The 23767-nt window shown below is 49.9% G+C and overlaps 5 protein-coding genes and 1 non-coding gene across 7 annotated transcripts in view; 3 read left to right on the top strand and 3 right to left on the bottom strand.

Annotated features, from left to right (window-relative positions):
• LOC148671858 (uncharacterized) overlaps positions 1–23767 on the bottom strand; it is a 239517-nt gene that overhangs the window by 48407 nt on the left and 167343 nt on the right. The gene's annotated exons all lie outside the window — the stretch shown is intronic.
• Positions 1–23767, bottom strand: part of LOC148671859 (GTPase IMAP family member 8-like) — a 372703-nt gene that overhangs the window by 193921 nt on the left and 155015 nt on the right. The window lies entirely within an intron of this gene.
• The window catches only part of LOC148671861 (uncharacterized), a 153326-nt gene that overhangs the window by 13583 nt on the left and 115976 nt on the right, over positions 1–23767 (top strand). The window lies entirely within an intron of this gene.
• Positions 1–23767, top strand: part of LOC148671865 (uncharacterized) — a 297768-nt gene that overhangs the window by 233065 nt on the left and 40936 nt on the right. The window lies entirely within an intron of this gene.
• On the top strand, positions 13500–13571 carry trnae-cuc (transfer RNA glutamic acid (anticodon CUC)). The gene has a single exon. It is a non-coding gene; the product is annotated as a tRNA-Glu (tRNA).
• On the bottom strand, positions 16339–17843 carry LOC148671870 (epithelial discoidin domain-containing receptor 1-like). The gene is made up of 2 exons (XM_088632836.1): positions 17700–17843; positions 16339–16977 (listed from the first exon to the last, which is right to left on the bottom strand). The coding sequence occupies exons 1-2, from the start codon at positions 17793–17795 to the stop codon at positions 16837–16839; spliced, it is 237 nt and encodes a 78-aa protein (XP_088488962.1). The 5' UTR covers positions 17796–17843; the 3' UTR covers positions 16339–16836.

Raw genomic sequence — 23767 nt, 5'->3', positions numbered from 1 at the left:
ATCAGTGTCGGGTTTGGTATGGATGTATAGTTGAGTATCATCAGCGTAAAAATGAAAGCTGAGGCCATGTGATCTTAAAAGCTGACCAAGTAGGAACATGTTAATGCTGAAGAGCAAGGGGCTCCGTATTGAGCCCTGAGGAACACCAGACTTGACAAGACCAATTTCAGACCTGTACCCATTGAGAGAGACAAAGTGACAGCGATCAGTGAGGTAAGATTTGAACCATTTGAGGGCAGTGCCAGAAACTCCAAACACAGTCTCAGGACGAGAAAGTAAGATGTCATGGTCAACAGTGTCAGAAGCACCACTGAGATCAAGAAGGATGAGTATGGAAAGAGAACCAGAATCAGAAGCTATTAGATGATCGGTGGTAATGTAACTGGAGTGTGACAGCACGTTCTAGACTTTTAGGAAGAAAGGGTCAGTTGGAGATGGGGTGAAAATTAAGATTGTCGAGAGCCATGTTAGGCTTTTTTGGCACAGGGGTAATGGCAGCAGTTTTGAGGACCGTTGGTACAACACCAGTGCTCATGGATTCATGTATAATATTGAGGACAATGAGACAGAGAGAAGAACAGGACTGGAATAAAGTGGTGGGAATGGGATCTAAAATAGATGTGATGGGTTTCATGCGTGTAACTAGTTTGTTGAGGGATGCTGAGTCAAGAAGAGAGAAGCTGGAGAGAAGGGAACCAGAGAAGTTGGATGAGGAGGGAGGAGGTATGGAAATGATATGTGCAGTGGAGAGAATGTGATGTGCGTGTCGAAGATAAAATTGTGTAAAAAATGTTTTATCCTTGAGCTCAGGGGGTTTGAGGTGAAATTGTGTAAAAGTGTCTTTTTATCTTTGAGCTCCCGGTGTTTTAGGTAAAATTGTGTAAAAGTGTCTTTTTATCATTGTGTTCGGGGGTTTTGTGGTGAAATTGTGTAAAAGTGTCTTTTTATTATTGAGCTCAGGGTGTTTGTGGTGAAATTGTGTAAAAGTGTCTTTTATTGAGCTCGGGCTGTTTGAGGTGAAATCGTGTAAAAGTGTCTTTTTATCTTTAAGCTCACGGTGTTTGAGGGGAAATTGTGTAAAAGTGTCTTTTTATCATTGAGTTCGGGGGGGTTTGAGGTGAAATTGATACGCACAGGAGGAGCAGAGCAGACTGGCAGAGCTCAGACTCCACGAGGAGAGGATGAGAGAGCAGGGCAGGCAGGAGCTGCAGAGGCAGACGGAGGAGCTGAAACTGAGGCAGCAGCAGAGGGAGGCAGAGCTGAGGCAGGAACTGGAGGATGAGCAGAGGAGGAGGGCGGAGGAGCTGAGGCAGCAGTTGGAGAGGGAGCACCGTCAGAGAGAGCAGGAGCTGGAGGAGAGATACAGGGAGCAGCAGCGAGAGGCGCAGGAGGAGAGGAGCAGGACGGAGGAGCTGAGGAGGCAGTGGGAGGAAGGGCTGAGAGAGGAGTACGACAGGAGGCTGCAGAGAAAGGAGGCGGAGATCCAGGAGAGGTGGGAAGGGGAGCTGCAGAGGAGAGTGAAGGAGCTGCAGGAGTCCTCCCAGCCTCAGAGCCTGGAGCCGGGTCAGTACCCCAGCAGTGGTGGATGCCCAGTCAGGGTGGGGTAAGTTCTGCGGGGCAACTTCCAGAGAGACAGATCTGCTCACAAGGCTCCAGATCTTTCTCCTGACTCAGGAGTGAATCAGTTTAGTATTGGGACCATGAGGGGCAATATGTGCTTTTTGCCGAGTACTGTTGGAATTTGTTTTTGACACAAAAGAACAGAATATGATTGCATATAAAATATGAGTCTCTAGCACAGACGGCCAGCATTTCCACAGTTAAACGTTGTCAGACAAGACTTTCTGTGTTCAGTCCCCCCAGTTTCAGGTCAGCAGCAGTGAAGTGAATCAGAGTTACTTGGTCACATGTCTCTTACACGACTTTCAGTCTGCGACTCCTCGATGCCCCCAGACCCCAACAATGATCTCAACAGCCAGACCCAAACAGTCAAGACTGGAACCAAGGCTGCAGTCTGACAGCTCTCGTTTTCACAGTTAGTACAACAGAAACACCTGAGCAATTAGTCGCCTGTCAGCCATTTGCACGATTAACTCTGTTCACCTGACACTGGGGTTGAACACAACAGACGACACTGTTGTAACATGACTAATCATGTCTAGAAAATCATTTCCACAGACAGATGCTGAAATTCTGTGCTTTTGCTCAAATTTAACCCTTTGATCTGAAAATCACATTTCAATAATACACATCAAAATAAATATCACATTTATTTTAATTTTGTACAAATCAAAAATGACTAATTTTACTTATAGCTGTGGTCCAGAGGTTCAGGTCCGGTCTTGTTAGACCAGGAGGACAGCTGGTCCAGTGGTTCAGGTCCGGTCCTGTTACACCAGGAGGACAGCTGGTCCAGTCATGTTGGAGGACAGTAGGTGTGAGGATGCTGTACCAGGAGAACAGTGTTGAAGGTCTGTTTCACCCAGAGTGGTCGGTGTCTTGTACAGACTGCTCTGCTGTACTGTTGACATTTTATATCCTTCAGAAATCAGCTGGATAAAGAAATGAGATTCATCATCGTTGATCTCTAGCTTGTTTGGTAGTGAGTAGTAAATGGGTCACTTGTGACCTCCCTTCCTGTCTCTCCTCCTGTTGCAGTGAGTGAAGGAGACCCTGCAGTCGAACCCGGACTCCAGCCCCGCCCCTCTGAGCTGAGACTGGTGCCGCTGGGAGCAGCAATAGGGGCCCTAGCAGGAGCCCTGAGGGGCCCAACAGGAGCAGCAGCAGGAACAGTGATAGGAGCTGCAGTAGGAGCTCAGATAGGAGCTTTACTGGGAGGAGAAACCAGAGCAGCACAGACTCACACACAAGAGCGCACACAGCCCGCAGACACACAAGAGCGCACACAGCCCGCAGACACACAAGAGCACCCACAGCCCGCAGACATGCCCGCAGACACACAAGAGCACACACAGCCCGCAGACACACAAGAGCACACACAGCCCGCAGACACACAAGGGCACACACAGTAGTCACAACGTAGTCTCACACACAACCTGAAGGCACTCAAGAATACATAACCCTCAGACACATAGAGAACACACACAGCCCACAGACACAATGAGCAGACACACACAGCCCACAGATACAACCCTCCGACACACACAGCCCACAGACAGGAGAGAGAAACAGACAGGAGATCGAGGAGCTGAGAGAGGAGCAGGAGAGGGAGAGGAGGAGCTCAGGCAGTGTTATCCGAGTGACAGAGAGACACAGAGACACTGCAGCAGGTCAGTCACTGATCCACACAGTCTTTCCCAGCGGGAGAGGAAGACCGGATACTTCCTGGACACAGAGTGAGGACTTTCCACTGAAACACTGATCTCTTCCTCGTAACAGATCCGACTCACTGAAAACCAGCCCTTAGTGTCCAATGTGAAGAAAACTAATTTTAAATAATGTTCTATTTTGATCATGTTTGTATTTTGGTATTCTTTGTATATATATAAATGTCATGATTACTTTTGGTTATAATTCTGACATTGTATATGTGTGTGTAACAGAATATATGTGTATAATTGTAACAGTGGAACAGTGAGTTTTTATCCAGCTGTGGTCTGGCGGTGTCCCACCCGGTAGAAGAGCACAGTGTCGCTGACCGGGACTCCGCGGTGGGAAAGTGGCCGGTTGTGGCCGAGATGGCGAGCAGCTGTTTCCGGCGGGCGCCAGGCAGGGTGGGCCAGGACAGGCGTGAGGCGGCCGGGCTGTGTCTGCGATCCCAGCGGGGGCGCGTGCCTCCTTCTCACAGCGTGTCTGGTGTGGGTGTCCGAGGGGCTGCTCATGAGGGGTCTTGAGGAAGAGACAGAGGCGCTTCAGCGCGACGGTCAGCCACACTGCGCGCATCAGGCCGGCCGCTCGCTCGGACACACGGACCTTTCTGGAAGAGAAGCGCGTTTTCACCTCCTTCAGCCGGAGTGCAGCTGCAGAAACACACCGCTCGCTTGTGCAGAAGGACGTTGAAGCGCCGCTGGAAAACCGACGTGATGATGAAAGACGTCGGTTCATTACGGCGCCCAGACCCGCTGCCGGCTCGTCCGGCAACTGGGACTTTATATCTCGCAACTGCGATTTACAATCTCAGAATCGTGACTTTATTTCTGGTCATTGGGACTTTATATCTCGCAATGGCGACTTACAATCTCAGAATAGCGACTTTATTTCTGGATAAAATCCCCTCCTGTGGGCTGGGAGGCTCTTCCCGGGTGTTTCCGCAGACGAGGGGAGTCCTGGTGTCCTGGGAAAAGGCCCCCTGTGCTGCGGGCGTCTCCGAGAGAAACGGGCTGTTTGTGTGGGAAGATGCTCTTTCCTCAGGAGGGGAAGAGCCGAGCGGGAAGGAAAGTTCTGGAAGTGCGTCTCCTCTCCGGCTGCTCCAGTCCCAGTGACGGCGACACCGGGACAGGACAGGAGGGACGAGCGGGTCCTCTTTCCCACACGGGGCATTAGTGGGGTTTGTTAGGACACAGGACAGAGAGAGAGAAAAGGACACCAGTGGGAGAGAGTCCTGAAGCTCTCAGGTCTGGTCTTGATCCGGGTTGGTCCCAGTCCCAGTTTACACTGGTTTACAATGTGGGACTTCTGCCCTGACACGACCCCACAGGTGTCTGCACAGGAGACGGGAGTCCTGTAACGTGTAACCCTACAATATTTGATCTCCTGACTGTCTGTTATTCTCCCCAGTATAATCCTCCCAGTCTGGTATGAAATACCAGCTCCTGTCAGTCAGCTCTGTTACAACAGGCAGGATCCCTTTAGTCCTGCAGGGCTTGATTCCGATTTTTATTCAACTACTTCTCTCATAATCACCTTTGTTTTCCAACAGCGTTTCTGTATCACTCTAAAGAAGCGATAGGTTTCTACTGCTGTACTTCAGCTGGAAGGAGGTAAAATCTCACGTTCCTGTTTCTCTTCAATACCTGGTCCTCTAGGCTGGTCCTCTGTCACATCAGCTAAAAAGTCACTTTTTAGGTTGAGTCCTGAAACTGCTGGACGAATCTCTGTTCTCATCACATCGCAAACTGGAACCACAGCACCTCCAGCGAGCCTGTCGAAGCCAATACCGCCCTGCTCCTCAGAGAAAGTCTCTCTTTTCCCCAGTGACTCACTGTCGGTGCTGCTCTTTCCCTGAATCTGTCCTCACTCGTCCCCTGAGCCGAGCGGCGAGGACAAACCAGTGAAACTGTGTCAGAGGAGTGAGTGTGGAGTCTCTGTGTTCCTGCTGGGGGTCGCTGGTGTCTGTGTGTGGAGTCTGCGTGTTCATGCTGGGGGTCGCTGGCGCTGGTGTCTGTGTGTGGAGTCTGTGTGTTTCTGTTGGCAGTCGCTGGTGCTGGTGTCTGTGTGAAATGACTGCTATCCTTCCTGACGGTTTGAGATCAACAGTTCCCCCCTCCCACCCCTCTCTGTGTACAGTAGAGCCTCCTGGGCAGCTTGTGAACCCTGGGTCAGTCACTCAGAGGGCTTATAACAACCCTGCCCGGGGAGGAGGGCTCCCGAGAGCGTCACTCGAGTGTCCCTTATGTCCATTGGAGGAGAGGGCTGAGGCGGGACGTCACTCCACCGAGGTGGAAGCCCATTGGCTGAGAGGGGACAGGGGGGCGGTCCCTGCGAGAACTCGGGGCAGGTGCGCGTCTCGTTTGAAGTTTGAATTCCTAACGGTCGCGCTTCACGCCTTTCCCGCCGTGAGGGCTCCTGCCCCGCCGCGGTTTCCCGAGTTTGACCTTATTTTATCATTAATAATTGGTTTTAGTCAGCTTTTTATTAGAATACACAAGCTTTCTTCTTTCCCGCCTTCATGGACGCCGTGTCTCTGAGTCGCCGAGCTAAAGCCACAGGTCAACCGCGGTTTGAACACGTTTCTATCACTCAATTCGTGTGTTTTTTAAATATAATGTCGTCTAGAGCAGCAGTTTGGTCTTCACGGACGTAGATATCGGCGTCAAAGGAGTGGAAAAGTGTGCGTTTGCGTCAGCGTCATCAATATCAAATGCTATCAATGTTGTAACGCTATTATAATATAATGCTGCGTCAGTATAATCGGTCTGACAGAGTTTTCGCCAGTCTGGGGCTCTTCAGCACGTTTATACACCTGTTAAACTTGACTGAGTCCAAAGTCAACGCGTTTCTGGACGTTTCTGCGCACCGAGAGGACGTTTGCTGTTCGTGTTGGAGACGGAAGATGTTTCCCGGGCTGTGGCGGTGAGTGGCGACTTGTCCCTCCGTTTCTTCATTGAAATCGTTCAGTCCTCAGGCTGATGAGAAAACAGTCATAGGAGTGAGAAAATGTCTGTGGTGAAATTGTGTAAAAGTGTGTCTTTATCATTGAGCTCGACGGGTTTGAGGTAAAATTGTGTAAAAGTGTCTTTTTATCGTTGAGCTCGAAGGGTTTGAGGAAAAATTGTGTAAAAGTGTCTTTTTATCGTTGAGCTCGACGGGTTTGAGGTAAAATTGTCAAAAGTGTCGGTTTATCGTTGAGGTCGACGGGTTTGAGGTAAAATTGTGTCAAAAGTGTCGGTTTATCGTTGAGGTCGATGGGTTTGAGGTAAAATTGTGTCAAAAGTGTCGGTTTATCATTGAGGTCGACGGGTTTGAGGTAAAATTGTGTCAAAAGTGTCTTTTTATCGTTGAGCTCGACGGGTTTGAGGTAAAATTGTGTAAAAGTGTCTTTTTATCGTTGAGCTCGACGGGTTTGAGGTAAAATTGTCAAAAGTGTCGGTTTATCATTGAGGTCGACGGGTTTGAGGTAAAATTGTGTCAAAAGTGTCGGTTTATCATTGAGGTCGATGGGTTTGAGGTAAAATTGTGTCAAAAGTGTCTGCTTATTGTAATATTGTGTAAATGTGTCTTTATCATTGAGGTCAGGGGGTTTGAGGTGAAATTGTGTAAAAGTGTTTATCATTGAGCTCGATGGGCTTGAGGTGAATTTGTGTAAAATAAAATTTTAATTGCTTACGCTTATATAACGCCTTTCTGGACACTCCACTCAACACGCTTTACAGAATATGAGGACTCCCCTCCACCACCACCGAGGTAAGTGTGTGATATAAGTGTGTGTTTTTATCATTCAGCTGGTGGTGTTTCAGGTAAAATTGTGTAAAAGTGTCTGTTTATCATTGAGCACGGGGGGTTTGAGGTGAAATTGTATAAAAGTCCTTGTCATTGTAAAATTGTGTAAAAGTGTCTTTTTATCGTTGAGCTCGATGGGTTTGAGGTCAGATTGTGTAAAATAAAATTTTAATTGCTTACACTTATATAGCGCCTTTCTGGACACTCCACTCAACGTGCTTTACAGGATATGAGGTAATTGGTGATGTAAGTGTGACGGGTTTGAGGTGAAATTGTTTAAAAGTGTCTTTTTATCATTGAGCTCGGGGTGTTAAACTTAATTTTATATAGCGCCTTTAAAGGTGGCTTCTCAAAGAGCTTTACAGGATGACAATAATAAATAAGAAGAATAGACAAGATAAAACACAATTACAACACACAGAGGAGACTGTGGAAGGTGGTACTAAGAAGAGCAGAGGGGTGAAGAATGGAACCAGTTCAGTAAAGGCTTTTCTGAAGAAGAGGGTTTGGAGTCTGGATCTGAAGGAGTTTAGAGAAGGTGACTCTCTGATATCCTTTGGGAGAGAGTTCCAGAGCTTGGGGGCAGAACAGGAGAAGGCCCTGTCACCCCTAGAGTGTAGAGGGGCTTGGGGGACAGTAAGGAGAGCAGAATTAGCAGAGCGAAGGTTGTGAGGTGGAGAGTAGAGCGATAATAGTTCAGACAGGTACTGAGGTGCCAAGCCATGCAGAGCCTTACAGGTGAGCGTGAGGATTTTAAAGTCCACACAGAATTTGACTGGATGCCAGTGCAGGGACTCCAGGATAGGAGTGATGTGGTCACTTGCACCAGACTTGGTCAGGATTCTGGCTGCTGAGGTTTGGACAGACTGCAGTTTGTTCAGAGTAGATTTTGATCCCCCTGCAAGTAAAGCATTACAGTAGTGAATTTGAGAGAATACAAATGTTGATCAGCTTTTCAGCCACAGTTAGTGATAGCATAGGGGGTAGTCTAGCGATATTTGCAATAAGGTGAAAAAAACATGTTTTGACGATATGCTGCACATGTGGGTCGAATGTTAAGCCAGAATCGAATATAACTCCAAGGTTTTTCAATTTCGATTGAAGCTCAAGTACAGAGCCATCTACAGACAGGGTTACAGGACTGGCTTTACGAAGTTGATGGGGGGTGCCAATAAGCATGACTTCAGTCTTGTCGCAGTTAAGATGAAGGAAGTTTTGAGTCATCCAACTTTTTACATCAGAGATGCAATTAGATTGAATAGAGACAGCCACATCAGTGTCGGGTTTGGTATGGATGTATAGTTGAGTATCATCAGCGTAAAAATGAAAGCTGAGGCCATGTGATCTTAAAAGCTGACCAAGTAGGAACATGTTAATGCTGAAGAGCAAGGGGCTCCGTATTGAGCCCTGAGGAACACCAGACTTGACAAGACCAATTTCAGACCTGTACCCATTGAGAGAGACAAAGTGACAGCGATCAGTGAGGTAAGATTTGAACCATTTGAGGGCAGTGCCAGAAACTCCAAACACAGTCTCAGGACGAGAAAGTAAGATGTCATGGTCAACAGTGTCAGAAGCACCACTGAGATCAAGAAGGATGAGTATGGAAAGAGAACCAGAATCAGAAGCTATTAGATGATCGGTGGTAATGTAACTGGAGTGTGACAGCACGTTCTAGACTTTTAGGAAGAAAGGGTCAGTTGGAGATGGGGTGAAAATTAAGATTGTCGAGAGCCATGTTAGGCTTTTTTGGCACAGGGGTAATGGCAGCAGTTTTGAGGACCGTTGGTACAACACCAGTGCTCATGGATTCATGTATAATATTGAGGACAATGAGACAGAGAGAAGAACAGGACTGGAATAAAGTGGTGGGAATGGGATCTAAAATAGATGTGATGGGTTTCATGCGTGTAACTAGTTTGTTGAGGGATGCTGAGTCAAGAAGAGAGAAGCTGGAGAGAAGGGAACCAGAGAAGTTGGATGAGGAGGGAGGAGGTATGGAAATGATATGTGCAGTGGAGAGAATGTGATGTGCGTGTCGAAGATAAAATTGTGTAAAAAATGTTTTATCCTTGAGCTCAGGGGGTTTGAGGTGAAATTGTGTAAAAGTGTCTTTTTATCTTTGAGCTCCCGGTGTTTTAGGTAAAATTGTGTAAAAGTGTCTTTTTATCATTGTGTTCGGGGGTTTTGTGGTGAAATTGTGTAAAAGTGTCTTTTTATTATTGAGCTCAGGGTGTTTGTGGTGAAATTGTGTAAAAGTGTCTTTTATTGAGCTCGGGCTGTTTGAGGTGAAATCGTGTAAAAGTGTCTTTTTATCTTTAAGCTCACGGTGTTTGAGGGGAAATTGTGTAAAAGTGTCTTTTTATCATTGAGTTCGGGGGGGTTTGAGGTGAAATTGTGTAAAAGTGTCTTTTTATCATTGAGCTCTGGCGGTTTGTGGTGAAATTGTGTAAAAGAGTATATCATTGAGCTTGGGGGGTTTGCAGTGAAATTGTGTAAAATTGTCTATCATTGTGCTCGAAGGGTTTGTGGTGAAATTGTGTAAAAGTGTCTTTATCGTTGAGCTCGGGGGGTTTGAGGTTAAATTGTGTAAACGTGTCTTTTTATCATTGAGCTCGGGGGGTTTGCAGTGAAATTGTGTAAAATTGTCTATCATTGAGCTCGTGGGGTTTGTGGTGAAATTGTGTAAAAGTGTCTTTATCATTGTGTTCGTGGGGTTTGTGGTGAAATTGTGTAAAAGTGTCTTTTTATCATTGTGCTCGAGGGATTTGAGGTAAAATTGTGTAAAAGTGTCTTTATCGTTGAGCTTGTGGGATTTGTGGTGAAATTGTGTAAAAGTGTCTTTGTCATTGATGTAAAATTGTGTAAAAGTGTCTTTGTCATTGATGTAAAATTGTGTAAAAGTGTCTTTATTATTGTGCTCGGGGTGTTTGAGGTAAAATTGTGTAAAAGTGTTTGTTTATCATTGAGGTAAAATTTTGTAAAATACTTTTTATCATTGAGCTCGGGCGCTTTGTGGTGAAATTGTGTAAATTTGTCTATCATTGAGGTAAAATTGTATTTTTATCATTGTGCTCAATGGGGTTGTGGTCAAATTGTGTAAAAGTGTCTTAATCATTGAGTTTGGGAGGTTTGTGGTGAAATTGTATACAACTGTATTTTTATTATTGTTTTCGGGGGGGTTGTGGTAAAATTGTGTAAAAGTGTCTTTTTATCATTGTGCTCAGGGTGTTTTGTGGTGAAATTGTGTAAAAGTGTCTATCAATGAGCTCGGGGGGTTTGTGGTGAAATTGTGTAAAAGTGTCTGTTTATCATTGTGCTCGGGTGGTTTGTGATAAAGTTGTGTAAGTCTTTGTATCATTGAGGTTGGGGGGTTTGAGGTGAAATTGTGTAAAAGTGTCTGTTTATCATTGTGCTCGGGGGGGTTTAAGGTAAAGTTGTGTGAAAGTGTCTTATAATTGAGCTCGGGCTGTTTGTGGTGAAATTGTGTAAAAGTGTCTGTCATTGAGCTCGGGCTGTTTGTGGTGAAATTGTGTAAAAGTGTCTGTCATTGAGCTCGGGGGGTTTGTGGTGAAATTGTGTAAAAGTCTCTTTATCATTGTGCTTATGGGGTTGTGGAGATATTGTGGTTTTTGGGTGTAAAAGTCTTATTGTTCACACGTTGCTGCTGTGATGTGGCCTTTCGCCTGTAGGTGGCGCTCTGTCCAGTCATTTTTAAATGTACCAGTCCTGATGGATGACTGTACACATCCTCAGTCAAGGGGAATATCTAATTAGTTACTCTCCAAATAGCATTTTTGTATGAAACATTTAAAGAAATCGACAACCACTTTTCAAAACGCACAATAACACAGACTGGTATGTTTGACAACGAGTAAATAAGAGAAAGGCGAAACGAGAATTCACCATCACTTTCTGCATGTTTACTGTGACCTGTCCTGATCATGAGAAGTCTCAGACGCGTCTCTTCACCAGACAGTTTAATACAGCAGTTCTACATGGGACCGGTGTGAGAGTATGTGGGTAACAGTGATGGCTCTCTCTGCTGTACTGCTGTGGCCCTCCCTCCTGATGACAGAATCGTCTCGCACTTCACCTTCACAGACACAAGCTCCATGTGTTTGTGGTGAAATTGTGGGTCTGTTGGTGTAAAAGTTTATTATTGAGCTCACTGAACTGATCTGGAAGACCACTTTAATTTCAGTTGGCGTCTGACATTTTGAGTGAAATTGTAGTTTTGTTGGTTTAAATGTGCTGTTTCTTTGACTTGCCGGCTTGTTTAGCTGATATTTGTATTTCCTCCTTCTGAAGTAAATATCAAGTGTTTTTTTAATGAAATTGTAGGATACCGGTGTGTCGAAGTGGCTCCGGTTTTGCTTCGGCTCATGTCAGATCCAGGGCTGATAGAAACAGTTTGATCAATAAATGAACTTAAAACCGATTCACACATTTGCTGCACTTCAGTTGAACAAAGACGACGTTTTCAAACTGTCTATATTGGAGGTTTGCATCACCACTGCTAAAATCAACAGAAACAATGTTGTAAAAAGTGTTTTCGAGGTTTGCTTCGGTTCAGATGACACAGCTGGACTGTAAAGAGTGCGCTGGAGAGGATTGAGCTGCTGCGGTGAAGGAGTGTGAGATGTGCCGAGTGCGAGACTGACGAGCGCAGGCGAGCGGTGGCTCTCGCCTTCCTCCCGAACTTCGGTCTGAAACCTCATGAACGCTCTCGGCAAGGTCAGTCGGTCGGTGTCCTTAGGTGTTTTGATCGCCTGTTATTCCTCTCATCGTCCAGGCAGGGGTGTTGAGTTCCGCCCGTCTTCGGCACGTTCAGAGAGACCGACCCTGTGAGCGCACACGGGAGAGAGAGAGAGGAGGAGCAGGCCCCACTTCCAGCCTCTCGCTCTTTCACAGCCCCGTACCTGAGGACCAGAGCGTCTCTCGTCAGCAGGGCCTCGCGCCTGCAGGTGACTGAAGTGTGCTTTTATATACAGGTGAGAGAGAGTGCACAAGAATCGTCAGAAGTCAACACCGTTCGTTAGAGATGGATGATGTCCAAGGTCACCCAGAAATAGAGCACGACAGGTCACTCAGAGGAAAGGTATTTTTCATTTTTCACCGGCGTATGGATCTACCAAGTACAGAAGCCAGACAAAAAACATTGAAATGCAATTTGAAATTCACACTGACGTGTTGAGAACTGTTCTTGAAGCGTTTGATCTGTGTTCAGATCTTCTGCTAAGGAGATGTGGTCAGGAAAGGCAGCGCTGCCTTCTGTCGTCTGACCGTTGTGTCTGCAAACCCTGAGGTGTCCTGCTGTCTTTATAATCTATAACCACACTTTCCCCTGTGGACATTAAATCATCTGTCGCAGCAGGATGCCGATTGATTTGAAAGGCAGCTTTATCCCGACAGCATGAGAGAGAGGCCAACATCAGTCTGGCTGGAGGTCTGGTGAAAGGAAAGCTTTGAATTTAGAGAATGTAAAATTATTTTTGTAGATTTTTAAACTAAGGGATTGAGTAGAAAACTAAGTTATTTTATTTCAGTTGAACTATTGGGAACAGTTATTTTACGAAACCCGAACATTATTCTGTGTTTTGGTTTACTCGAGATTTAACACAAGATCGAGTTTCCTGCAGGAGTTCTCGGGTGGTGTGGAACGTGTTCAGTGTCCTGCAGGAGTTGTCGGGCGGTGTGGAATGTGTTCAGTGTCCTGCAGTCCAGGCTCTCACTACGGAGCTCGCCAGTTTGATGTCTTGAGCGATTTTCCTCAGCCTCTGGTTTCTCTCCCTCACGATCTTGCGCTCCTCCGGCAGCAGTTTCTCGTTGTTGGCGATCTTGGCGAGGATCTCGGCGTGCTGTTTCATCTTGCGCAGCTCAGCGATGCGGGCCTCCTCTTCCTCGTTGCGGATGAGCAGCTTGATGTAGGCGGCCGTGGACAGAGCGTTGGGCTTCAGGGGGATGTTCTCCAGCCGCGCCAGGCAGTTGGAGGACAGCCTGATCAGCTGCATGATCCGGTCCTCGATCGTCATGAAGTAAATTTCGATTTTCTCGAGCATCTCCTTCGTCGACATGAACTTGCCGGAAGCCTTCACAAAGTTGTCCTTGAGTTCTTTGACTGTTTTGATGACCTTGACCACCAAGCTCTCCTCCACATTCAGAGCGGACGCCTTGTCCTCTGTGGAGTCGGACGCAATGATCTGGAAATCTGTGTTCGGCTGAGGACGCACGTCGATGTCTTTCTGCAGCGTCTCGGCGTCCCATAACGTGATTCCTGCGGGGAGACAAGAAATAGAAGAGGTGTTAATGGGGCTTTGCAAGCTTGTCGCGCTACAGGGAGTGATCTTTCAGCTGCGCGGTCAAGTGTCGCTGTAGCGTCCCTGGTGGTCTAGTGGTCAGGATTCGGCGCTCTCACCGCCGCGGCCCGGGTTCGATTCCCGGTCAGGGAATGTCAGTAGTCTTCTGGGCGGGAGCGGTGGTTCTGTGGCTCAGGATCTGTTCCTGTGGCTGGAAGGTTGCCGGTTCAAATCCCGCAGCCAGCAGAGGAATCCTACTCAGTTGGGCCCCTGAGCAAGGCCCTTCACCCCAACTGCTCCAGGGGCGCTGTCAAATGTCTGACCCTGCACTCTGACCCCCAGCTTCTCTCCCTGTCTGTGTGTCTGTCTCCTGGAGAGCAAGCTGGGGTCTGTGAAAAGACGAATTCCTAATGCAAGAAATTGTATAGGGCCAATAAAGCAACATTATCAACATGATCACATTATAATAAATCATAATCAATGCGACAGATATAAGTGCAAGGCGAGGCATCCTGACCACGAGAATGAGGCTGAAGCCCCACCACTGATGCAGCCCTCCAGTGAGAGATTTTGGTTCAACAGGCCCATTGGGTTATTCACAAGCATTTAATCACTGATCACTGATCGAGGGTGTGATGGGAGCGTCTGAGATTCACATTCCCTGAAGGGCAGACGGGAGATTTGGGCTGCCCGACGCCAGACATAGGAACAGATGACGGGTGACTGCTTGCTGATTCCACGTGGTGAACAGAAGGATTTAATAGCGAGTGATAAGAATGAGGAACTCGGAGCAGTTTCAGTGGGATCGGGCTTCAATGCAAGCGTCCAGTTCTTCTGGTCCTTTTGTCACGACTGAAACAACGAGGATGAAAAACAAATGCCGGCCAGAGCGATGGGAACCAGTCGGAGTTTCCACTGTGGGTTAACGCTAGGGGACGACACTGCACCAGACTGGAGCCAGATGGAGTGTCCACTGTGGGTTAACGCTAGGGGACGACACTGCACCAGACTGGAGCCAGATGGAGTGTCCACTGTGGGTTAACGCTAGGGGACGACACGGCACCAGACTGGAGCCAGATGGAGTTTCCACTGTGGGTTAACGCTAGGGGACGACACTGCACCAGACTGGAGCCAGATGGAGTGTCCACTGTGGGTTAACGCTAGGGGACGACACTGCACCAGACTGGAGCCTGTCGGAGTTTCCACTGTGGGTTAACGCTAGGGGACGACACTGCACCAGACTGGAGCCAGATGGAGTGTCCACTGTGGGTTAACGCTAGGGGACGACACGACACCAGACTGGAGCCAGATGGAGTTTTCACTGTGGGTTAACGCTAGGGGACGACACTGCACCAGACTGGAGCCAGATGGAGTGTCCACTGTGGGTTAACGCTAGGGGACGACACGACACCAGACTGGAGCCAGATGGAGTTTTCACTGTGGGTTAACGCTAGGGGACGACACTGCACCAGACTGGAGCCAGATGGAGTTTCCACTGTGGGTTAACGCTAGGGGACGACACGATACCAGTCTGGAGCCAGATGGGTATGACTGGAAGCTGGGGAGGAAGTGACCTCATCATTGACACTGTCTCTGGGAACACCAAGGACTGTGAACGTGGGGGTACAGTGCCTGACGACACAAGAGGAGCTCAGTTGTGCCAGGCCTCCAGGGAGGGACAAAGTCCTAGGAAGGAGCCAGACTACCAGGCAGCATGGCAACCAATAGGATTCAGTAGCGTTCTGCAGAGTGTGGAGAGGGAGACATTGAAGGAGCTGCGTCTTTGATGTGTACAGAAAACTTATCAGAATCTAAAGGGGGCTCATACAGCTCAGCTCAGTATAGCTCTCACCTGGAATCTGTCATAGAGCTGAAAGACAGGTCACCTCAGTGTGAGTCTCTCACCTGGAATCAGTGTGTCTGTCAGGGTCATACAGAATCCCCAGCTGGATCAAACAAACGCATGACCCCAAACTGTCTGGAGTTGTACTGTTTTAGACTCTTTGTGATTGTGCTCTCATACATTACAGGAATTAGAGGCATGATCGGATCAAGGATAGGATCGGAGCCAGGCTCCTCGCCAGCTCTCCCTCCTCTGTACCCAGCCAGTGTTGAAGCTGATACCGGAGGCACTGCTGTACACAGAGAGGGGTGGGAGGGGGGAACAAGCTGATACCCTGGCTTCTCTCCAGACACAGCTGAAGAAAAACACAAAGACATCCAGTGTGTCACGACAGCAGTACCTACAGCGTCCACACCCCTGGGGTAGTATTCACACCCCTGCCCCGCCGCCCTCACCCCTAAACCTCAAAGCTGGCTGGCCGAGCCCCCCCGTCCCCCAGAACACCCTGGACTGACTCCACCTGCTCCTGTCCTGCTCTGCACAGCAGCGCCCCCTGTAGCTGGAGGTGCGATACAGCACAGCGGTGCCCCCTGTGGACGGTGTTTGACGCGTCTCTCCTGCACACCGGGGCGCAGAGACGAGGAGCCGATACCCCAAAACTGTCCTCCTGGTCTAACAGGACCGGACCTGAACCACTGGACCAGATAGACTGGACCTGAACCACCAGACCAGCTGTCCTCCTGGTCTAACAGGACTGGACAGTGTACTGACCTGGGCCAGTCACAGCGAATGGATCAGGAGTGATTGATCACATGGAGATACGGACCAGGGCCAGTCACAGCGAATTGATCGTGAGCAATCGATCACATGGAGATACTGACCAGGGCCAGTCACAGTGAATCGATCATGAGCAATCGATCATATGGAGATACTGACCATGGCCAGTCACAGTGAATCGATCGTGAGCAATCGATCATATGGAGATACTGACCAGGGCCAGTCACAGTGAATCGATTGTGAGCAATCGATCATATGGAGATACTGACCAGGGCCAGTCACAGTGAATCGATTGTGAGCAATCGATCACATGGAGATACTGGCCAGGGCCAGTCCCAGTGAATCGATCGTGAGCAATCGATCTCAGGGTCAAAGTACCGGAGCAGATTCGAGCAAAGCCCCAGGCCGTTGGTCAAGTGGGCCTGGAAACGTGCAAGACTGCAAAGCAAACAGCAGACAGACCTCTCTCCCACACCCCAGCACGCAGCAGCAAGAGAGCGTTTCCTCTCGGGGGGGGCCCTTGTAGGAAGGAGACCGAACCAGCAGTCCCCTGAACTCCGCCACACACCCCCCCCCCTCCAAACACCGCCACCCCAGGAACCCCGAAAAATGAGAAGTAAAAGGAATACAGAAGTACCAGCCTCCCCCACCCCCCTAGTGTCCTTCCTCTTCCTCAGAGGCTGTCTGTCTCAACGCCACCAGGGGGCGCACAAGAGGCTCAGCCCTCAGGGCCGCCGCCCTCCGAGCCCACAGAGGACATCCTGCCCCGCGAGAGTCCGCAGGCCGGAGCTGCTCCTGCTACACCATGTTCATGGCGTCCTCCAGCAGGAAGCGGTGGATTGCTGGGAAGGACGGCCGCTCCCTGGACTCCTGGCTCCAGCAGCTCAGCATCAGCTCGTACAGGCCCTGCGGACACACCTCCGGCAGGGACAGGTACACCTGGGGACAGGAGAGAGACTGGTGAGTCTGCAGGACAGGGGAGAGAGAGAGAGACGGGTCAGCCTACAGGACAGGGGAGAGAGAGAGAGAGAGAGAGAGAGAGATGGGTCAGCCTGCAGGACAGGAGACAGGAGAGAGACGGGTCAGCCTGCAGGACAGGAGACAGGAGAGAGACGGGTCAGCCTACAGGACAGGGGAGAGAGAGAGACGGGTCAGCCTGCAGCACAGGAGACAGGAATGAGACGGGTCAGCTTGCAGGACAGGAGAGAGAGAGAGACGGGTGAGCCTGCAGGACAGGAGACAGGAGAGAGACGGGTGAGTCTGCAGGACAGGAGACAGGAGAGAGAGAGAGAGAGATGGGTGAGTCTGCAGGACAGGAGAGAGAGAGAGAGAGAGAGAGACGGGTGAGTCTGCAGGACAGGAGAAAGAGAGAGACGGGTGAGTCTGCAGGACAGGAGAGAGAGAGAGAGAGACGGGTGAGTCTGCAGGACAGGAGACAGGAGAGAGACGGGTCAGCCTGCAGGACAGGAGAGACAGGTCAGTCTGTGAAACAGATACACCTGGACAGAGAGAGAGCAGAGAGACGGGTCAGCCTACAGGACAGGAGACAGGAGAGTGACGGGTCATTCTGTACAACAGGTACACCTGGAGAGAGATAGGTCAGCCTGCAGGACAGGAGAGAGAGACAGGTACAGGTACTCCTGGCCAGGTGTGGCTGTTACTTGCTTGCCCTGGTCTCTGAAGAACTCTCCAGCATTCTCGATCACCAGCTCATCTGTCATGGAGGCGTAGGGCTGCTCCTTACACAGCCTCAGCATCTCCCAGAGGGTCACCCCGAACGCCCACACATCGCTGGCTGTGGTGAACTTCCCCTGGGGACACAGACACACAGGGTCACCCCCAACACCCCCACACACAGACACACAGGGTCGCCCCCACACACAGACACACAGGGTCACCCTGAACGCACCCACACATCGCTGGCTGTGGTAAACTTCCCATGGGGACACAGACACATGGGGTTCCGAGGTCATTATGAGATTTATCAAACAAATTCTAACGACATCCTGCTCTTCACCAACCTTTCAAGCATCCTCACCAAGTCTACAGACCCGGAACCAGAGATCTTATTTTTCCGAGTCTTGTAGATGGTGAGTTTGGCCTGGCCCAGCAGAAAATTGGCGAGGAGGGAGTTTTTCCGTTTTTTTGTATGACCCACCCCAAACACAAAAATAACATCGTTGAAGGCCAGGCCAAGGTTGGTGAAGAGCCGGATCAGTACAACAAACATAGGCGACAGGCGGGGGCAGGCGCTGTAGCAGTGGAACACCGTCTCCCTCTGAGCGCAGAAGGGACAGGCGTCAGACACCCCCGGGTCCAGAACCGACACAATTGAGTTGACCCCAAGGATGGTGTGCAGGACCCTCCATTGCAGATCACCAGCCCTCTTGTTGAGGGGAAATCTGTAGAGGCTACCCCAGGCAGGCCGGACGTCATCCGGCACTCCCAAACGAGCCCTCCAGGGAGTGTCAGTGAGCGCGGACAGCTGGGCCTGGTGCCTAGATGTTACGACTAGTCTGTACAGACATTTCCCCCCAACACCAGCTAGAGACCTCTCCTCTGAGGCAATGGGCTCAAGGAGAGATCCCGTCGGTCCGGGACTGAGCGCAGGAGACACTAGCAGACCAGGGAAAGGAGGCTGTGTGGTTGGAAGGCGATGATCCTCAAACAGACCCTGGATCAGCAGCATCTCCTCGAGAGGCAGAGCAGAGCGAAGCTGACTAAGAAACCTGTCTACACACCGCCGCGAGTGTAGTCCCAGCGCGTCACACGCCCACTCCACGCTGCGTCTAGCAGGTGGTGGAGCTGTGTGATGTTGGCGTGGACCAGTCTGCTGGTAAAGTCCAAGGAGCGGCCCGGTTCTATGTCCATTCGTGGATTGTGTATTAATGGTTCTCTGAGTGTCCGGTAAACGTTAATAAAAACAAAGGTTTTCTTCCCGAGAACTACTCGCACGAGTAGCAGGCGACCCTTCACCACCTCCTGGACGGCGATAGAGAGGGGCTTGAACCCCACAGAGAACAGCACCGCGACCCCCGCGCTCACAGGGACCCGTGACTGTACACGATGTCCCCCTGCCACTCCTGCTGCCAGGCGACGATGTTGGAGCTGTCGGTGTGGGTGTCCTGCAGGAAAGTCACCTGCAGGCTATTTTCTTTGATAATCTCCAACACCGCAGCTCGCTTCAAAGCCCTCCTGCACCCATTGGTGTTCAAACTCCCTATCCTAATGTCGCCCATGTTTGTGGAAAAGAAAAAAAGAAAGAACATAAAACACGAACAGACATGTAGCACGCAGACGGATAGTGATGTGATGTGAGGGACAGGACTCATTCGTGCTGAGGTCCTGCCTTGATCTTACCTAAAAGGCTCTTCAGGCGCCATCTCTCCTGATCACTGAAGTCATTCGCACCCGAGCCCCTCTTCAGATGGTGCGTCGCGGAGAGGACAAAGAGCTCGGTGTCGGGGAAAAAAGTCCTCGACCACATTTCCCCTCTTACCTTTAGTCTTCTCTAAGAACTCCCTGCTGCTCTGGAAACTGTAGCCTCCTCTGCAGCTCTGCCGGGCCGAGGAGCCCGAGGCGAGAGAGGAGTCGGTGAAACCGCCCTCGTTGTCGCTCCCGGACTCCGAGGAGCTCCGGGCGGCGGCGGCGGTGGCGGCAAGGACACTCCAGCGCGTCCTCACTCTCCCGGTGTCGGAGTCACTCGTGGCCCCCGGGCCGGCGACAGAGCCGCCCTCCACCGAGCTCTCTGTGCTGCGCTTCTTCTGCACCGCACTCTGCACAGATTTTTTTGTGCGCTTTCTCTGCGGTGTCTTAAAACCATCGTCTATTTTTTCAGATGATAATTCATTTCCTCCCCACACCGTGTCTACAGTTTTCGCTGGCGCTTGAGACGCGTTTTCTGCTGTCGGTGTCACTGCCTACTCTCTCTCTCCCTGACTCTCCTGAGCAGTGTGGCTCTGCCGCTCCCCTGCTCCGCCAGCGCTCGTCTCTTGCTCTCCGGTGTGGGGGGCTCCCTGCTCTTCTGAGGGCTGCGATGGTCCACTCTTTACTGTCTGTTCTCCTGCTTGGGACACCACCGGCTCGGGCTCACCTGCTCCCTCCAGCGATCTCCTCTCCTGCACCCCGGCCGTGGGCTCTGACTCCCCGCTGCCTCCCTGCGCTGCTCCGCTCCCCGCTGCCTGACGCTGTCGGCTAGCCTCCTGTGCGCCCTGGGGCTGAGGCTCCCTGTCTGTCTCTTCCTCCACCTCCGGGCAGTTCTTCACCACATGCCCCTCGCTCCCGCACCTGAAGCACTTCATCGATTCCGAAGTCACGAATACAACATAGTCACAGCTGTCAATCCGAAATTTAAGGCCCACATTGATCTCTTCTGTGGGTTTTTTTTAAGATGACGTGCTTCAGCTGCGGTGCCCTGCAGCCCAGAGGGACCCTCCTGATCGGAGAGACCACCTGTCCGTACCGGGACAGCTCCCTCTCCAGCAGCTCGTTCCTCATGAACAGAGGCACGTTGGAGAAGGTGATCTTTCGAGCCAGGGCCGCGAGAGGCAGGACCGGGGTGAAGGTGCCGTCCAGGACGACTCCCTTCTCCACCAGGGTGTTTGCCAGATCGGTAGATTACAGGAAAATGACTATCCCTCCACTCATGCGGGAAGCGGACCTGATGTTCCTGCAGCCCACGACCTCCCCGACCGCAAGAACGCACCTCTCAAGCGGACAGAAGACAGTGAGATTTTCGCACCATGGCGTCGAGTTAATTTCTCAAATGAGAGGTCTGGAGGATCAGAGCCTCCAGAACCGGCCATGACGAGAAAATAAATCCCGCTTTTCCCCATAAAAGACAGAAAAACACAAAACTAGTGAAGAAACACCGCCACACGATCAAACCCACCGAAGCTCCGCCCACTCACTCACTTAGTCTCGCGAGAAACAAAGAGAGAAACAGGTACAAATTCACACTGAACAACAACACATTGGAGCACACATCCAGCTACATATATCTCGGTCTCACCATCAGCTCTTCCGGGAGTTTTGACCTGGCAGTGAAGGCACTGAGGGAGAAGGCACTCAGGGCTTTCTACGCAATAAGAAGGAGGCTCTTCAACATCAGCCCACCTACAAGAATCTGGCTCCAAATATTTGAAAGTGTAATCCAACCCGTTGCCCTATATAGCAGTGAAGTGTGGGGTCCCCTCACAGACCAGGATTACACCCAATGGAACAAACACCCCACAGAAACTGTAGAAACATCCTCCGTGTGCAGAGAAAAACTCCTAACAACGGGTGCAGGGCCGAATTAGGCCAGTACCCACTATTGATAAACATACAGAAAAGAATATTAAAGTATTGGCTACACCTAAAAAACAGCGGCCAAAATTCCTACCACCACAAAGCCCTGCTGAGCCAAGAGCTGAGCCCAAAACAGATCCTCCTGAGCCAGTTGGTCCTGAGGCTCACCGACCTGAGCCACACCAACACTAACCAGCCTCAGGACAGCACTGCTAGAGCACCACAACCCAGACTCAACCACATCACAGCACAGATCAAACAGCAATATCTCACACACTGGGACACACACAAACCCAACAAACTGGAATGCTACAGAACCCTAAACAGACAATACACACTAGCTGAATATTTGACCAAAATAAAAAATAAACAGATACAGACCCTGACGAAGTACAGGCTCAGTGACCACAACCTGGCCATAGAAACTGGGCGACACAGGCAGACCTGGCTGCCCAGAGAGGACAGGCTGTGCTCCCACTGCCAGCGGGGAGAAATAGAGACAGAGGTGCACTTCCTACTGCACTGTGACAGATACTCTGGGATTAGAGAAACATTCTTCCCGAAATTCAGAAATCTAATCCCAGAGTTCCCACACCTGCCAAAACCACAACAGGTCCCAATCCTACTGGGAGAGGGAGGAGGGAACTCAGTTGATCTGGCAGCCCAGTATGTGATCTCCTGTCACAGCCTGAGGAACAGTGAGTCTGTCTCCCAATAATGCTCCAGCCGCCTACAGTATATGTCAATTAATTTTATTATTTTTATTTGCTTTGGCAACACTGATTGTACTCATCGGTCATGCTAATAAAGCACCTTGAATTGAATTGAGAGGAGAGAGAGCGAGAGAGCGAGAGAGCGAGCGAGAGACCTGAGAGAGAGAGGGGTTCATACAGACACAGTGGGACAGTACTGTGTTTAGCGTGTTGTCACAGTGGGACAGTACTGTGATCAGAGTGGGGCACTAGTGTTCAGTGTATCAGAGTGGCACAGTACTGTGTTCACTGTATCATCCGAGGGGGACAGGACTGTGTTCGGGGTGTGATCCCAGTGGCACAGGACGGGGTGTCATCAGTGGGGGACAGTACTGTTCACTTTGTGATCACAGTGAGATAGTACTGTGATCAGAGTGGGACGCTAGTTTTCAGTGAGTAATCACAGTGGCATAGTAGTGTTTTTAGTGTGGTATCTGAGAGGCACAGTTCTGTGTTCAGTGTGTGATCAGAGTGGGACAGTAGTTTGTTCAATGAGTAATCACAGTGGGACAGTACTGTGTTCAGTGTGTGATCAGAGGGGGACAGTAGTGTGTTCAGTGAGTAATCACAGTGGTATAGTAGTGTTCACTGTGTGATCACAGTGGGACAGTATAGTGTTCAGTGTGTGATCACAGTGGCACAGTAGTGTGCTCAGTGTGTGATCAGAGTGGCACAGTAGTGTGTTGAGTGAGTAATCACAGTGGTACAGTAGTGTGATCAGAGTGGGACGCTTGTGTTCAGTGTGTGATCACAGTGGGACAGTACAGTGTTCAGTGTGTGATCACAGTGGGACAGTACAGTGTTCAGTGAGTGATCACAGTGGGACAGTACAGTGTTCAGTGAGTAATCACAGTGGGACAGTACAGTGTTCAGTGTGTGATCAGAGTGGCACAGTACTGTGCTCAGTGTGTGATCAGAGTGGCACAGTAGTGTGTTGAGTGAGTAATCACAGTGGCACAGTACTGTGTTCGGTGTGTGATCACAGTGGCAGAGTACTGTGTTCAGTGGGTCATCAGAGGGGGACAGTAGTTCAGTGAGTGATCACAGTGGGGCAGAACTGTGTTTGGTGAGTGATTACAGTGTCACAGTACAGTGTTCAATTTGTGATCACAGTGGGACAATACAGTGTTCAGTGTGGCATCTGATAGGCATAGTTCTGTGTTCAGCGTGTGATCACAGTGGCACAGTACTGTGTTCAGCGTGTGATCACAGTGGCACAGTACTGTGTTCAGTGTGTGATCACAGTGGGACAGTAGTGTGCTCAGTGTGTGATCACAGTGGGACAGTAGTGTGCTCAGCGTTCGGTCAGAGTGGCACAGTACGGTGTTCAGTGTGTGATCACAGTGGCACAGTAGTGTGTTCAGTGAGAAATCACAGTGGCACAGTACTGTGTTCAGTGTGTCATCTGAGTGGGACAGTAGTGTGTTCAGTGAGTTATTACAGTGGGACAGTACTGTGTTCAGTGAGAAATCACAGTGGGACAGTACTGTGTTCAGTGTGTGATCAGAGTGGGACGCTAGTGTTCAGTTAGTAATCAGAGCGGCAAAGTACTTTGTTTAGTGTGTGATCATAGAGGGGCGCTAGTGTTCAGTGAGAAATAATAAATAATAAAGTAAATAATAACAACGTAACGTGGTTTTCGGCACGTCTGCCTAGGCTGCAGCTACTCCTGCATTATGTTTCATGTA

This window comes from Lepisosteus platostomus, chromosome 5, assembly GCF_059453375.1.
Source record: "Lepisosteus platostomus isolate fLepPlt1 chromosome 5, fLepPlt1.hap1, whole genome shotgun sequence".
In the NCBI taxonomy this organism is placed as follows: Eukaryota; Metazoa; Chordata; class Actinopteri; order Semionotiformes; family Lepisosteidae; genus Lepisosteus; species Lepisosteus platostomus.
The sequence above is the reverse complement of the archived record's forward strand: the minus strand, read 5'-3'. Positions and strand labels throughout refer to the sequence as shown.